The sequence below is a fragment of the Pteropus alecto genome, unplaced genomic scaffold (genome assembly GCF_000325575.1).
Source record: "Pteropus alecto unplaced genomic scaffold, ASM32557v1 scaffold3, whole genome shotgun sequence".
NCBI lineage: Eukaryota > Metazoa > Chordata > Mammalia > Chiroptera > Pteropodidae > Pteropus > Pteropus alecto.
In genome coordinates this window covers 947,242-962,663 of record NW_006442484.1, presented here as the reverse complement: position 1 = coordinate 962,663, position 15,422 = coordinate 947,242, and the positions used below count along the sequence as shown (strand labels likewise).

General features: G+C 36.3%; 2 protein-coding genes across 7 annotated transcripts in view; one reads left to right on the top strand and one right to left on the bottom strand.

Annotated features, from left to right (window-relative positions):
- ITSN1 (intersectin 1) overlaps positions 1-334 on the bottom strand; it is a 178,887-nt gene extending 178,553 nt beyond the window's left edge. For 2 of the 3 annotated variants that reach the window (XM_015596590.2, XM_025039522.1), the window contains exon 1: positions 21-289. The gene's annotated coding sequence lies outside the window, so the exon portion shown is untranslated. Of the gene's footprint in view, positions 1-20 lie in introns of all 3 variants that reach the window. The other variant, XM_025039523.1, reaches the window with a different exon arrangement.
- Positions 335-920: 586 nt separating this feature from the next.
- The window catches only part of CRYZL1 (crystallin zeta like 1), a 30,103-nt gene continuing 15,601 nt past the window's right edge, over positions 921-15,422 (top strand). For 2 of the 4 annotated variants that reach the window (XM_006920981.3, XM_015596770.2), the window contains exons 1-5: positions 921-1,062; positions 8,477-8,548; positions 10,189-10,266; positions 12,164-12,236; positions 15,075-15,119. In XM_006920981.3, coding sequence (XP_006921043.1) covers positions 8,483-8,548; positions 10,189-10,266; positions 12,164-12,236; positions 15,075-15,119 — 262 coding nt within the window. In that variant the 5' untranslated portion in view covers positions 921-1,062; positions 8,477-8,482. Of the gene's footprint in view, positions 1,063-1,896; positions 2,016-8,476; positions 8,549-10,188; positions 10,267-12,163; positions 12,237-15,074; positions 15,120-15,422 lie in introns of all 4 variants that reach the window. The other 2 variants (XM_015596769.2, XM_025039524.1) reach the window with 2 other exon arrangements.

Here is a 15,422-nt window from a genome sequence, read left to right as displayed (position 1 = left end):
CCGTGCAGCCCGCTCCTCACCTCATCTCCAGGCGGGTCCGCGCTGCCGCCCCAGGGACAAATCAGTGCAGCTCACTCGCCGCGGGGAGGGACGCAGGAGCCGCAGCCCTGCACACCATCCCCGCCCGCCTCTCCGTGCGTCCCGGAGTCCGCTCGGGATTCTCCCTCGCGAGCCGCCGTACTACGGAGCAACCAAGCTGCGCTCGCTCCCCTCTCCTCCGCTCTTCTTTACCTCTCTCACTCCCTCCCTCGCTCCCTCGCTCCCTCGCTCCCGCCTATCTCCTCATCTCCCTCGGCTGCCTGCCCCGCCCCCGTCCACCCTCCGTCTCCGCCCACAGGTGGGTGGGGACAAACAGCCTACCAATCGGAAGAAGGGGCCCGCACCTTCTCACCGCCCCCTGCCTCTAGCCCCGCCCACCACGGGAACAAATGAAGGGGGACCGATAAAAATGGAAGTTAACAGAGTGACAGCCGAGTAAGCCAATCGGCAAGCTCAAAGCGGGCAGGCGTAAGCTTCTTCCCCGCCCCCCTTACAGAAGGCGTAACCAGAGGCTTCTGGTCTGGGGGTTCTTTGACCCGGTTTATGTAGATTTCGTTCCAAGATTTCAGTGTCTCTGTTCGTCGCCATGCGAGATACTAGTTACGATGCTTTCACCTAGTCTAGTTACGGAAGATTTTAAAGGACAGAATAATGTGGAGGCGAAAAAGGGAGGTGTGGCACAGTCCAAGTAAGGTGGCAGGGCAAACGGTAGAAATGATAAAGGGTGTGTGCGGTCTTTAACTGAAATTTGCATAAAACGGAATCCATCCAGGTGACTACAACTTCACCCATTTATTGGTAGCCCCTGTGCGCCGCCTCGCTCCTCCTTGGAGCAGAACATGCCGGGAGATGTAGTTCCAAATTCGGTTGCTATGGCGTTCTCTACAGCCTCCGGGAGTCCCAGAGTGATGAGCGACTTGACCAACGGGAGCAGCGCCTGGGCCGGCGGGGGCGGGCTCTCTGCAGAAAGATTTGAAGGTGGCGGTGGCGAAGGCGCAGGCCGTTAGGGCCGCACGGAGGCAGGTGAGCCCCGGGAAATACGTCGTGTGTCTTGGGAAAGAGGGCTTTGGACGAAAGATCGAGAGACTCCCCGAGCAACCGTCCAGCCTTGCGGCGGATGGTGGTTCGCGTCGCACCCCAGGTCCCCTCGGGCCCAGGCCTAGCTTAGCTGAGGGCGCCGAGGGGCGGGTAAGGCATTTAACCGACGATTTCCTGGTCCTTACAGGTGTTGATTGTAAATTTTATCTCAATTTGCATCTCCCTCCACCTTTAATGAAGGCAAAAAGTCTGGCAGTTTCTTTCACTGAATCTCCCGGGTTGGATTTCCCACACCTGCTTCTGTTTGTTCTTTTGAGTTTCTTTTTCTTTCTTTACTCCTCTGCTTTCTCCTTCACTTTCCTTTTTTGGTGAACAATTACCTAAATACAGCAAGTGTGTTCGCGTTTGTGTGACTATTGGGCCAGATTTGCCCTCTTAAGCTAAACGGCTGATACTCTGGAGCAATGCGTAAGAATCACCTCAAAATTTGTTGAGGTGCAGATGCTGATTCTGTAGGTTGGGCAGGAACTGAGACCCTGCGATTCTAACAAGCTCCCAGGTGCTGCTAGTCCACGTTATGATTAGCAAATTTCAATATCAGCTCTGTCCAAAACAAGTATAATGCGAGCCACTTACGTAATTTAAAATTTTGTGGTAGCTACATCAAAAACATGAAACATGTGAAATTAATTTTAATATGGTTCATTTAATCCAGTATATCCAAAAGATTATCATTTCATCACATAATCAAATAATTTTAAATTGTGATATTGTACATTCTTTTTTCTTCGAAATTTGATGTATATTTTACATTTACAGCACATCTTAATTCTGACTGGACAGTTTAAGTGCTCCTTAGCTACCTGTGGCTAGTGGCTACCCTTGTTGGACAGCGCAGATCCAGATGGTAATGAATCGCCCACTGCAGAATCTAAAAGGTGTGAAAGCTCAGGTTGCCTTTAACCGAACCCTTTGCTGCTCTTTGAGATGGGCTTCAGAACTACTTTCAAGGTTCTCTGCTCCATTTACAGAAATTGTAAAAATAGTCAACACTGATTGAATGCTTGTTTTGTGCCCAGTATTGTACTGGGTGCTTTGGATGTATCCTTCAATCCTTACAGCAATCCTTTGAGGTAATTACTATTATTATCTCTTTTATAAATATGAAATCTAAGGCCCAGAAGGTTAAAATTAAATAGCCCGAAATTAGATCACTAGTAAGAAGGAGAACCAGAATTCAAACTCAGGTCAGTTTGACTTCTAAATCCTATCTGTCAACCATGGCGGTATATAATTATTCTTTTTTATCAATAATTTCACTTCATTGATGCCTCTGTTCAGTTTATGGCAGAGGATGAGATATTCAGATATGAAACAGAGAGTTCCCCATGCAAGGTTAAGTTGCCTGTCAGTTGCAGTGAAATATTTTGATAATTTTACAATTCTTAGTGTTCTGCGTTCAAAATCAAAGTTCTGGATTGAAGAAGAGTGTTCAGAACATCGGGATCTTAGGCCTCTGGACCATTACTATATCCTGGGTGGTATTATGTCTTGATTCACTTGCGTACTTCCCTAAAGATGGGAAAACGTGAAAATTCTTAAAATATTTTACTATGGAAACATTTGATAATGTTTTGTTTTTAGTAAAACCATTTTTTTTAATTAGTAAAAATGTTTTCTTGCTCTTGTGAACTTCACATAGAATATTTCAAAGACAATTTTATTTGTGATTTTTCTAGACCCAATGAACAGTAGTATATGGAACTAAGGAGAGGTTTTATGATTAGAAGAGTGAAAACGTACATACCTACACATGCTAAAATATGGTATTTTGCAAAATCATTTTCTCTTTTTATACATTATAATAAATATGACATCCTGTAAATTATTTTCTCTTGATTTTGAATTTATTAGCAAATATTTAATCAAAATTGTAATTTCTATTTTGCATCTGAAACAAGAAATGATTTTTTTAAGATCTTACAGCGAACACAAAAATTAAGTAAACATTTACAAACTGCAATGATGTTAGTAGAAAAGATTGGTTAAATCAGTTGAAAAGGAGGAAAAGTGTAGTAGAGATTCGAAGATCCCTCAGTTGCTTTTATGTCCCTCATCACCACCTGCATTGTCCCAGTGTCACATGATTAAGCCAGCATAAAGAGAAGATTCTTTCATCACACCATTGGCTCCATTGTTTCCCAATAGTACAGTATGGGAAAATATGATGCTAATTCAGAAATATAAATTAAAATTAGGTTTCTGGTGTTCGGGATCTTAATATATTAAATGACCCACAGTGAATAGTAAGATCAAAGAACTAATGACCATCTCACCTCCCCAACCCACCCACTAGAGGTACTGGTAGGGGAGTGCCTCCTGTAAGAATCCTAAATGAAAAGATATTTTATAAATTAATAAATAATAAAAGTGAAGCTCTCTTGGAGGCAGGAGAGTTAATCAAAAATCTTTTGAAATTCAAAAGACATCATTTTGGGGAGCTATTGTTGGGAGACAGACACGTTGGAAAACCATTTGTTGCATAGAGGCAACAATTCGACATCTCCAAGCAAATGCCTTTTTTTACTTTTTTGTTTTTTTTCTTCTACCTAAAGCCTGTATCAAAAAAAAAAAAACTTCCCTAATTCTTCACCTATCTTTAGGTATCAGGTTGTGTGAGGTGTAAAGATTATGCCATATGTGTTTAAATTCAATCGAGTATGTCTTTGATAATGTTTATAGAAGTCTAGAGTGTCATAAGAGGCTTTAATATGGTCATCTCAGACCCCTCCCCCCTCAAATGATGCTTGAATCCACTTTATGATGCCACTGTGAGTATCTATCCAGCCTCTCTTTAAATCCCTCCAGTGATAGGGACCATACAACTTCATGTATTTTCCTAAGTTTAAGACCTAAAATTGAAAGTAAAGGTTCTTATAACATTATTAGCTAGAAACGATTTCTAGAGTCTAGCCAGGTGTGAGCCACTATCACAGTGTCTCTTGTGCCCATCTTGTAACAGGCACAGGAGAGTAATGTAGTTGTATGTAGCAAAACACCTGTATACTCACTGCTCGTGCGAAGTGTCGTTAGAGTATACAGATTTCTAGACTTGCCTACACATTATAGACGTGTCCTCCAACTTAGAACCGTGCATTCACCTCCCTCTTTAAGAAGCAGAGCTAGCCTATCTACTTAGGACTACCATTCTCCACAACCTGCAAAGTATGGTACTTAAACCAAACCTCCATCTAGTTAGTTTGATTTGCTGGCCATATTTTTTAACCAAATATTTGGGCACATCGTTTGACATATTTATTTGTTATGTGGACATGTATGAAAAGTCTCAAATTCGTAAAAACATTGTTAAAACTTAATATTAAGTCACCTCTTCAACATAATTGAAGATTTATCTCTAACAATCAAGCTAGTATCATAATGCTATGCACAAATCCTGGCATTATGATGACCAGATGGGGCCGCATTTCAGATGTGACTTTATCTGTTTTTTTTCTGTAGTCTACCTGCTTGACAATATCTATGCTTTCCTTAAAATGATAATGAGGGTGGCTTAGAAATATTACTGAATCTTGAACCTGAAGTGGCTACAGTATTACAAAGTTTGACTTGGGGAATAATAGAAATTTGAGCATATAAGAAGAGTTTGGACTTTCAGGAATTAAATTGTCCACAGATGGATCTGGATGAGAGAAGGAAATGAAGCCATCAGCAGCCTGTGGCCATAGTCCAGGCCTGAGGCATTACAATGTTAGCTCATCACTTGTGCTAATACCTATCAAAACCAAAAAAGAGCAGGTATGCCAGAACATCAAAAGATAAAAGAAGCTTTATGGTCAATAACTTAATACAGAAGAAGAAATTATAATAGATTCTAAGATATCTTTGATGACTGAGGATTGGTACAGCAAAATCTTATTTTGGAGAAAGATGAGTCCAGTTTTATGTCTCTTGAATTTGAGGTTGATTTGATACTCAAAACACTTATGGTTTGAAAGTGTAGATAAGGAATGATCTGTAAAGGTTTTATTTACAATTATTAATAAGCGATCTCCTTGTGGACTTAAGTGTAGCAGGAGAAAAGCTAGTGAAATCCGTATTGCTGTTACAACTAAGTTGCTGTTATACGTAAGAAGCCATTGAAAATTTCCAATTGATTTTTTAGAAATCCTTTTAAAAAGTACTTTTATCAACTGTTTTCTTGAATTGTTATTTATAGCAAATGTTTAATTTATGCAAAGTCCTCTACTTTGTACCAAAAATTATTTAAAATCGGTGTCTTAATTTTTGTTTCTCCAGATTTGTTAATAGGTTTAACGTGTGACCATTATAAAAATGAAAAGTATTACAAACATAATTCTCAGCTTGTAGACTTATATCAAATGTATTTAAAATCTGATGTACCTGGAAAAATATAAAAATTTTATGCTTTATATAGAGCACATCAGCCTACCTTTTTAAACAGGTTTATTTTCATTTAAAAGTTCTACTTAGCACTTATTTGATAAAGGAAAGTTTACAGTAGAACATGTAATTTTCAAGTCACATGTCATTCATTCTTGGAAATGGCATAAGTATTACATATTTTAATTTACATTTTTATTTTATAAGGTGTCCCATTATTTTATTTCCTTGTGCAAATATCTACACTCAATAAAAATTTTACTAAGTAATGGACTAAACATTCCATTTAATCTAGACCAGTGCCTAAGAGACTATGTGGGCCTTGAATACCATCCATTCCACCATTTTCTGAATATCAGGAACTCAGTATTCCTTTTTTGGGGTTGCAAAACAAATAATATTCCCTCAATTTCCTTGCCAGTTTTGTAAAAACACTTCTCTTCCTTCGCTTTGTAATTTTGAGTGTGTTTTTGTTCCTATATAGTTCTTACTGGACCAACTAAACATTCCTTTTTTTTTTACCAGCCAGGCCAATTTTAACCTAAAATTTGGAGGAACTATTTAGGATGATATAACTAAAAATATTGGCATTATTATGTATATGATATTTGCTCTAGTGCAGTTATCTTTCTGGGTCTTTGAAACTGGGGTGCATGCAATTTGAGATCCATGTGACTTCTGATCTGGGAGACATCCCATATGTTTTAAGATGCAGTGGGTTGAGAAAATAGTGGCTTCCAGAATTACAAAAGGAGATTCTTTGAAATCAAGGTTTTGTGTTAAAGTTCCATTTCTCAAAACGGCAACACTAGTACCTCCAGACTAAGTAGGAGCAGAGATTTATTTATTCACTAATAATGGATATTGATTCTCCCAAGCAATTCACTGGAGGAACTAACTAGTAAGTGAATAAGGCAAGGTTTTGTTAGTATGTAATGTAATCTAGAAGAATGAACAGATGGAGTAGATTGAGTGTCACTGGGAGAGATATCAGGGAGGGAGTAGGATTGAGCTTTATCGCAGAATCTGTAGAGTAAGTACAGCTTAGTCTCAGAGAACAAACGATGCCTAGAAGCCCTGAGACGGGGGTAACCATATGGTGTGAAGTCATAGTGACTAGATCAGACAGAGGGTGTGTGTTGGAAAAATGGGGGAGTAAGATCAACTTGGGACAGTGAATAATGTATTTAGACAGCCTTGAAAGCTAGGCAGGAGAGGATAGATTTAATGTCATAGGGAGTGCATAGCTGCTGTGTCTGTGCTTAGTAGGTTCTGCCCCTCTCCCCTACCTTGCCAACCATCACATTAACATACACACAAAGCCCCTCTGTAACCCAGGGTTAGAATTGATTTAATCAGAGCTCACCCTGGTTTTATATACTTTGTTAATACATGCTACATACATAATTATATATGTCTTGAATGTATAATCATTTCTGTTAGTTCCAGCATTTGATCACTATATTCTAAAGAGCAGCAACCATTGCTGAACTACTCAGTGAAAACCCTTTATATGGCTCCATTAGATCCTCTAAGATTCAACATTAGGCTTGTTTCATGGGCATGGGACCTATATGGTTGCATTGGACTTCACACTCAAAAGGAACATATACACGTCTGGTTTAATGTTCTGCTGTCACCATCTTGAAATTTTCATAATTACCGAACAAGGTTCCACACACTTTGATTTTGCACTGGGCTCTGCAAATTATGTAGCCAGTTTTATCAACAAGTACTTAATAATTGACAATCTTAAACTGAAGGATATAGGATTCTAGTTTTAAGTGAAGTATGTAATGTTAGCAGCTCAATAGAAAACTGTTAAAAAAAATGGTTAACGGAAATTACTTTGGAGTTGGTAGCTCCTGGTTTGTCCTAGCTCTGGCCCAGCTGGTGCTATAAGATCCCAGATATGTACTTTAACCTCTGTAAGACTCAGTTTCCTCATTCATTAAATAAATGTAGTAATAGTACTTTTACCAGGAAGCATGTACAAGAATGGTCTTGACAGGATAGTGTGTAAAATCCCCAAACTGGAAACAATCAAATGTCTATCTCTAGTGGAATGGGTAAATAGTATTCCTATAATGGAATACTATATAGCAATAAGAATGAATGAACTACAACTACCAGCAACAACATGGATGAAACAAACATAATATTGAGAAAAAGAAAGTGGGCCTACAGGAGTATGGTTTCATTTATATAAAGTCAAAACCAACAAAACTAATTGGTGCTGTTAAAACTGGAAGGATGCCTAATATTCTCAGAAGGGAGAGGTAGTGACTAAAAGCTGGAGTTCTAGTGATGTGTTTCCTACTGTGACATAGCCATATTCACTTTGTAAAATTCAGCAAGCTATACAATGTAATCTGTGCACTTTTCTATGTGTATTTTATTCTTCTATAAAATTTACATTTAAAAAAGTGGTCTTCCCATACAGTAACTATGAAAATTAAAGAAACGACTGTGGAATCCTTAGAGATGCTTGGAGAAGTCCACAGAATACAGGTCCAAATACTCCCATTAAACGGTTGTAAAGTTATAGAAGAATTACGGGCACAATTTCAATGAGCGTATTGATGTTTCACTTTTTCCTTTTTAAAGGTGTTTTTTAAGACTGAAATCCTTTTAAATGACACCTTTGGTAATTAAAATTGAGCTCTCTGGCCCTCAGAAGTTTTTTTCTGAGTAGATCTAATAGTTTTTATTGAATAGCAGAGTGAAATTAAGCACAGGCTCACCTTTGTGTGAAAGGTTGAGCCGTAAACCCATTCTCCCTAAGACGTGTTCCCAGAGACTATATTGCATATTCTCTTATGTGATCACTTTTAAGAACTATTATCTAAATTTACTTGTTTGAAGACTAGTTTTATAATTGTCATTTTGTCCTTTGCCAGCACTGTTTTTTAATTTTTGCTTTCATTCTGTTAGACATTTTATTAGTTTATTTCATGTATATTTTTCTTTTTTTTAGGTGAATATGAAAGGTTTATATTTTCAACGAAATTCTACAAATGAGGAAATAACATTTGTATTTCAAGAAAGAGTAAGAAAAATTGTTTAATCATTAAATGAAACAAGGTTAAGTATATTAGCCCAGGTTTAAATAATCTATTATGTTATTTTGAATGGAAATTAAATGAAACTCTATAAATGACTTTCCTCTAATTCTATGTGACAGTGGTGATCCCTATTTTACTATAATAGTATTTTTAAAAGAGTTTCTACAAAAGAGATTTTAGTTCCTCAGGATGGTGGCATAGATATTAGGATAACAGAACAACCTTAGTAATCTTATATATTGCAAAATTAACTCATCTTATTCTGAATACCATAATAGAGTGAATTTCCAGATTGTAACCATATTTCAGAAAATATTTTCTCTCAAATTGTGAGATGAAAAAGGGTTTTAGAAAAGCATTGTTTTCCACACTAATTTTTGGGCTTTGCAAAGTTAACTTATTCACTAAGTTTTAAATGGTTTCTTGTTTTTTACTACTTTTAAGAATAGATAGTAGAATTTTCATATATGGTGATTGTTTGGAATTTTTTTGTGGCAAGCCAAAATCATTCCTCTGTAAATTTAGAGACGAAAACTAAGTGCTGTTTGTATTTCATAGATGTATATTTCATAGTAGTAATAAGAATTTTTGGATCATGAACACAATCTAGTTTTTCTCATTATCTTTCACTAACTCCAAAATCATTTAGGTCAGGAGTCTAAATCTCAAACAGCTTGGCTTCTACCATTAGGTCAACATGAGGGTTGAGAAGGTTCCTCTGGCTTGGAAAGAATTGTCTCCAGGCTCACACAATAATGAATAAAATCCACAAATTCATTGATATTATTGAATATCTTTATACTATCACCAAATAGTATTAGATATGAGATTTAAAAAGAGATACTCCCAGAATATTGTGTTCATGTTTAAAACACAGTGATCCCTTTAATAGACCATGGGAGGGACTATGCAAGTAGCTATTTTTAGCTAGCTTTTGATCTAATTTTGAGGCATATCAGGAGTTGAAGAGAATATTTTAATTATTGAGAAAAGGTAATATTTAATAATACAGGTGAATGACATTGAGTGCCTGAGTGCGAAATATTTTTTTGCATTTGAAGTTATATCTGGCTGTGAAAAGGGAGCATAATTAAGTTCCATTAAATTTATACTTTGACTCCAGAATCCCATGGGGCATGCTGAAATGTCCAAGACAGATGTTAAGCGAGGCAATATTAAATAAGATAAACAAGCAACACTAAAGAACTTCATTTATAGCATTAAGAAATTCCAAAATTAATAAAGGCTACATGTTATATGTATATATGTATAAGGATGTCCCTGTGTGAAGGTTAGATGCTTTGAGATTATTTAGATTGAAATGAATTAAATATTTGTTGCTCTACTTGGTTATCCTGTTTATTGTCTACACATATATGTGTCCATGTCAGTATCTGATGACATTTTCAAAATATGTATCCTAAGCCTTTCTTAAAAATTTACCCCAAAATTCCTTTTATTCTAGTTTGGTAGTATACTATTGAATAATTACTCATAGCTTTTTCAGTTAAGTTGGCTGTAAGATTTGGGGTCTGTTTCATTTTGTTCCATGAATGAAAATTTTTACAACATAAAGTCATGTTCTCAAAGGAATGTTTAATATTCTGTTTTCATTCGGTTCTAGGAAAATCTTCCTGTTACAGAGGATAACTATGTGAAACTTCAAGTTAAAGCTTGTGCTCTGAGCCAGATAAATACAAAGGTACTGGTGCTTTCATTTTGGCCAAAGTCAAATAAGAGTTTCATAGTATATTTAGTGTACATATGTATTATAATGATATCTGACTTCTGAGTGCCAAGAAATTATCATCATCCTTAGAAGAATAGTTCGGGGAAAAGTTTTATATGAATTTGCATATTTCTTTATTAAGATAAATTATTAGTCTAATTGAAGTCATGTATTTTATATTAACATATGAAAATACCTTATAAACTCCTTTACATTGTGAAAGCCTGAAAATTTATAATTATTAAGGCCTATAATCAAGGAACGAATTACCTTTATAAATATAGTAAAAATATAGAAACCTAATTTATTAACTATTCTATAGATAATTTTAATTAATGTCTTTAGAGTTCGTGTTGTTTCTGTCATTTCTCTTTGTGTTTCTCTCTTACACTTCCCCAACCTCACGCCACCCAGTAGCTTTCTGTTATTGAACATGAAATACATAGAAAGTTTTCAAATGGTAAATTGTGCTTAAGTGCTATAATAAATATAGCAGGTCTAGATACTCGGTTTTGTAAAGATTAATACCATAGTTTAATTGGACCCTTAACTTATTGGATTATAATGTCACCATAATTTCTAGGAATCTAAAAGTTTTCTGCAATAAAATCACATTTAGGGAAATTATAGAACAAAGTTAGAGGCTTTCATTGGGCAACTCTGTAACATGAGCCTAACTTGAGAACCGAATTAGTGAGATGCTCTAAAGTCTTTTCACCAGGAATACTAGTACTACATGTCTGCAGGGTTCTTGTGTTCAGCCTTTCTAGGGTGTTCTTTTTAAAACTACGAAAAATTCATTAAACTCCCAGTCTAGGAGATTATCTCCTGTCTAACAGAAAGAAATAGAAAATATAATAGTCAATTTAATGAAATATTACACAACTATTAAACAAGTTATGAAAATTGTATAATAATGTAAGAAAATGCTCATGGTAAGTGAAGGAAGAGAGATGCAATTGCTGTAACCATAATTATAGCTCTGTAAAAGTCTGCATAAAAGAAGTGATGTAAAACGCCCAGTATTTCTATGAGAATGTCATGTTACCGATATAGGAAAAGTACAGAGTTCCACATTGAAAAAGACTTTTCAGGCAATCAAGTATATACAAGAGATCTAAAAACTGAAAAGTGAAAAAATATACAAAAGAATTATTTCAATTTCCTTTTACGTACTATTCCTGAAATACTATGATACCTACAATTGGGTTCTGCAGCTCTGGTGCTATAGAACTATAAAGTGGCAAGAACTTAAACTACAAGCTTACCTGTGTATACTCTGTCACTTCACAAGTCAAGTACTAAATTTGGTCACTTTACAAAATGCTATTCTCTAAAAATAAATAATTTATCTTTAAAAAAAGAAATGCTAGTTCAAAATTATATAGTAATTTCCCTATGTATATCCATTGCTTCTTTCCACCTGATTCCTAATCCAAGACTTGTGAAAAACACTCAGATGATTTTAAAGGGTGTGGGAATTGAGAACGTTTTGTTCTTATTAGCCAGATCCCCTTATTCAACAGTGTCCTCTCCACACACCCCTCACCCCATCCAAACGAGGTAACTGGTAAATTTGGGCCATAGTTTCCCTTCATGCTTGGCAGAGTAAAGATGTTCAACGAAGTATATGTTAATGGTGCTTTGAATGATAATACTCACACCCACATCTTACATATCAACTAATTCCTCAGCAAACTCTGGTTCCTACTCGATAGAGAAACCTATTTTGTGAAGTTATTTGCTTTATCTTGATGGAATTGAATCACATTTGCTTTTTCTGTGGTTTGATTTTTGTTCCTGCTTTCCTCTTGTATAAGAAGCAGCCAGGATTTATTCTTGACAATAAATAGCCTTTGTCATGATTTAGCTTCTGGCAGAAATGAAGATGGAGAAGGATTTTTTTCCCGTTGGGAGAGAAATTGCTGGAATTGTGTTAGATGGTAAGTTTACAGATGTAAATATCTGTATTTTCTAAGGTAGAAGAAATTACATGGTAGCTAATTGGTTTATTGGCACATAGAATCATACACACTTCAAATATAAAATACAGAAATGTTTTCTTTTTTTAAATCAAAAAGAAAAATAGAACTTAATTAGTGTTTTATAATTAAAGAGCTTATTACACTTTAGTAAATAGGGATTATATATTTAAATCTGTGAATAATTATATTGAATAGAATGACCAACATTCTTTTTATGATGTTTACAGACCAGCCTATATTACTTGTGTAATTTGGCTTTGGGCCAAAACTTATATACTAGTAACTACATTCACATTAAATTTTAAAGTTTGTCTAAAAATGAGTATTTAAAAGTTAAGCACTTTGCTCATCTAAAAATGGGTTCTGGGGAGAAATAAGCAGTAAGAGTTTTTGATTGCCTTAAATGAAAAAAAATTTTAAGTTTTATTTAGTAAAATAATGGTCTTAAATGCCAGACATATATGCCTAAGTACTTGAAATAATTTGTTTCTAAATAGACCTACTGTTCTTAATCACTGCTAATCGTTCATGATTAATCAGTATATGGTTGCTCTTTCTGTATGTATGAATGAAAGAATGACCATGTGATATAATGGGTTTGAGTTTTGCCTTTGATTTTAACCCATAATATATTTATTTGATACTCTTTCTCAATGTAGTCTAACACAGCTAAATCGTAATTTTGTTCCCTCTCCATTCTTCTGTTCACACAGCAGGAAAATAAAAATAGGAATTACAGTAGCCAGAAGATGAGTAAATATTTATTTATTCATTTAGTCCATATTTAATGAGCACTTGATAATTGCTTGATACGTGAAGATAATTAAGACAAAGTTTCTGCCCTCACAATGTTCACAATCTAGGGAGGAGACATACACACATACAAGTGTATTATTACAAAAGCTCTGAGGACAGATGCCCAACCCAGCCAGAAGAAACAGGAAAGGTTTTTTGGAGTAAGTTAGCCAGAAAGTAAGAGGCAGGGAGGGGGAGGATCACTCAGCAGCAAGGATATCATGAGCAAAGACAGAGAAACAACTTATAATGTGACGTATGTAAGAATTACAGAGTTTGGTGTTGCTGGAGTAAAATGAAGTTCTCGGCAGGAGTGAGAGGTAAGATACTTGACACAGAAACATTTTGTCAAATTGTATTTCAAGCATAGAAGAATAAAAGATAATGGACACAATATTTAATGGTGATATAAACACTCATTCCTTCCCCCCGAAAGAATGAGGCAGGAGGGTTGGCAAGGGCCAGACTCATGATGAGCCTCATATCAGCTTGGATTTTAAGGGAGATTATTAGAATAGCCATATGAAGAGTAGATTTGAGGCAAACACATAAGAGGACTGGTTGGGTTGTAGACCAGTAGGCAAGAGATGACAGAGTCCATAACCAAGACAGTGGTGGGAAAGATTGGAGAAGAGGGACATATTTAAGAAATATTGAGGAAGTCAAGTCAGCAGGGCTTAATAATTGACTGGAACAAGGGAATTAACAGGTAAAAGCCAGGGCTGATTTATAGGATTCTGGTTAAGGTATGACTTGGTGCCGCTGATTGATACGGGGAGAGGATTTGATTTCGAGGAAGACGGTGAGTTTAGATTTATGATTGTTGAGTTCAGGGTACCTGAGTGATATCCCACTGGAGATACGTCATAAGCAATTATGTGAGTTGAAGCTCAAAGGTGAGAGACATATATTCGAGAGTTGTCAGCATGTAGGTTGTATTTGAAATAATAGAGTTGATGAACTCACCCAGGAAGGGAGTAGAAATGGAGAGACATATGCATAGCATGGAACCCTTGAGAACCCACTATTAGAGGGACCATCAAAAGGAGTGTGAAGGAAGCCAAGAAAAAAGGATCAGAGTGGTCCCAGGAGGTGGAAGATCAGTGGCAGAAAGGAAAGAGAAAAGTACAGTGGATCAGAAGGCAAAAACATCGGAGGACGATGGCACAGGAGGGATCCAAAGAAATAAACTCTGAACAGAAGGCTTGAAAGTAGGAATATCAGACTTAGAGTTCCTTGCTGAGTACCAAAAAAATGAGTTCTGGGGCCGTTTTGATGACAGAGCCAGCCAGTGTCCACTTCCAGATTTGAGGCTTCCACCTTGCTTCACTGCTTCACCCCAGTCTCTTGTAAGTTAAATAAGAACAATGATGCCGACCTCGTGTTTGCCGTTAAGATTAAATGGGATAATACACTAAAATCCTGGACACAAGTTAAGACATTCAGTGACATTTGGCTTTTCTTCCTCTTTTCCCTTGTAACTATTTGAACAAAGATATTCTAAAGAGTTGACAGATAGTAGGAGCTTTTTCTCTACGTGTTCAGAGAAGATATAACTGTCTTTTCCATATAGTTCCAAAACATGTCTTGGCACCAGTCTCAATTTATTTCCATAATCTCAAAGTAATTTTATATGTGACTCTTACCAGAATTTCCCATTGTGTGTCTGAGATTCTGCAACTAAAATCATGGTAGAAAATCGGGCTAACCACTTGAAGGGTGGAAAGCAACATAATCATCATAGGAGCTGTGGAGTGGTTGTTTTCCTTTATTCCTTCATCCTTCTCTGTGGTGTCAACAGCTCCATGGCCCAGATTTTGTAGAAAATTTATAGAGAATCCAGATTTGAAGTGTTCTATCTGATCAGAATGTCCTAGAAGTTTTTGACCTTTTCTCTGAGTTCATGACTTTTTATAAACCCATGGATCTTCTTATTTGAGTTAAATAAGAATACATTTAATAACCTCATTATACTAATTATTAATTTTTTTCACTCTTTAGTTGGAAACAAGGTATCATTCTTTCAACGAGATGATGAAGTGGTCGGTAAGTTGTCATTCACAGTCCTATTTCAGGTCATCTATTTTACTGTCATCTCTTCTTTTTTCTATACAGTTATTAATCTTTATTGTGACCTTTCTTCATACTTTCTTGATTTTTGGAATTTGCTCTCAAATGTCCATTAACGAAGAAAATTGGGAGTTTGATCTCTATAGCAGAACATTTAAAACTTTTCAATATTTGTCTATTTAATAATATTAGAGATCAAAAAGACGAGCATAGTTATTCCTATGCTTGGTTCAGCCCTTTCCTGATAGGACCTCAGCCCATGGCTGGATCAGGGACTGT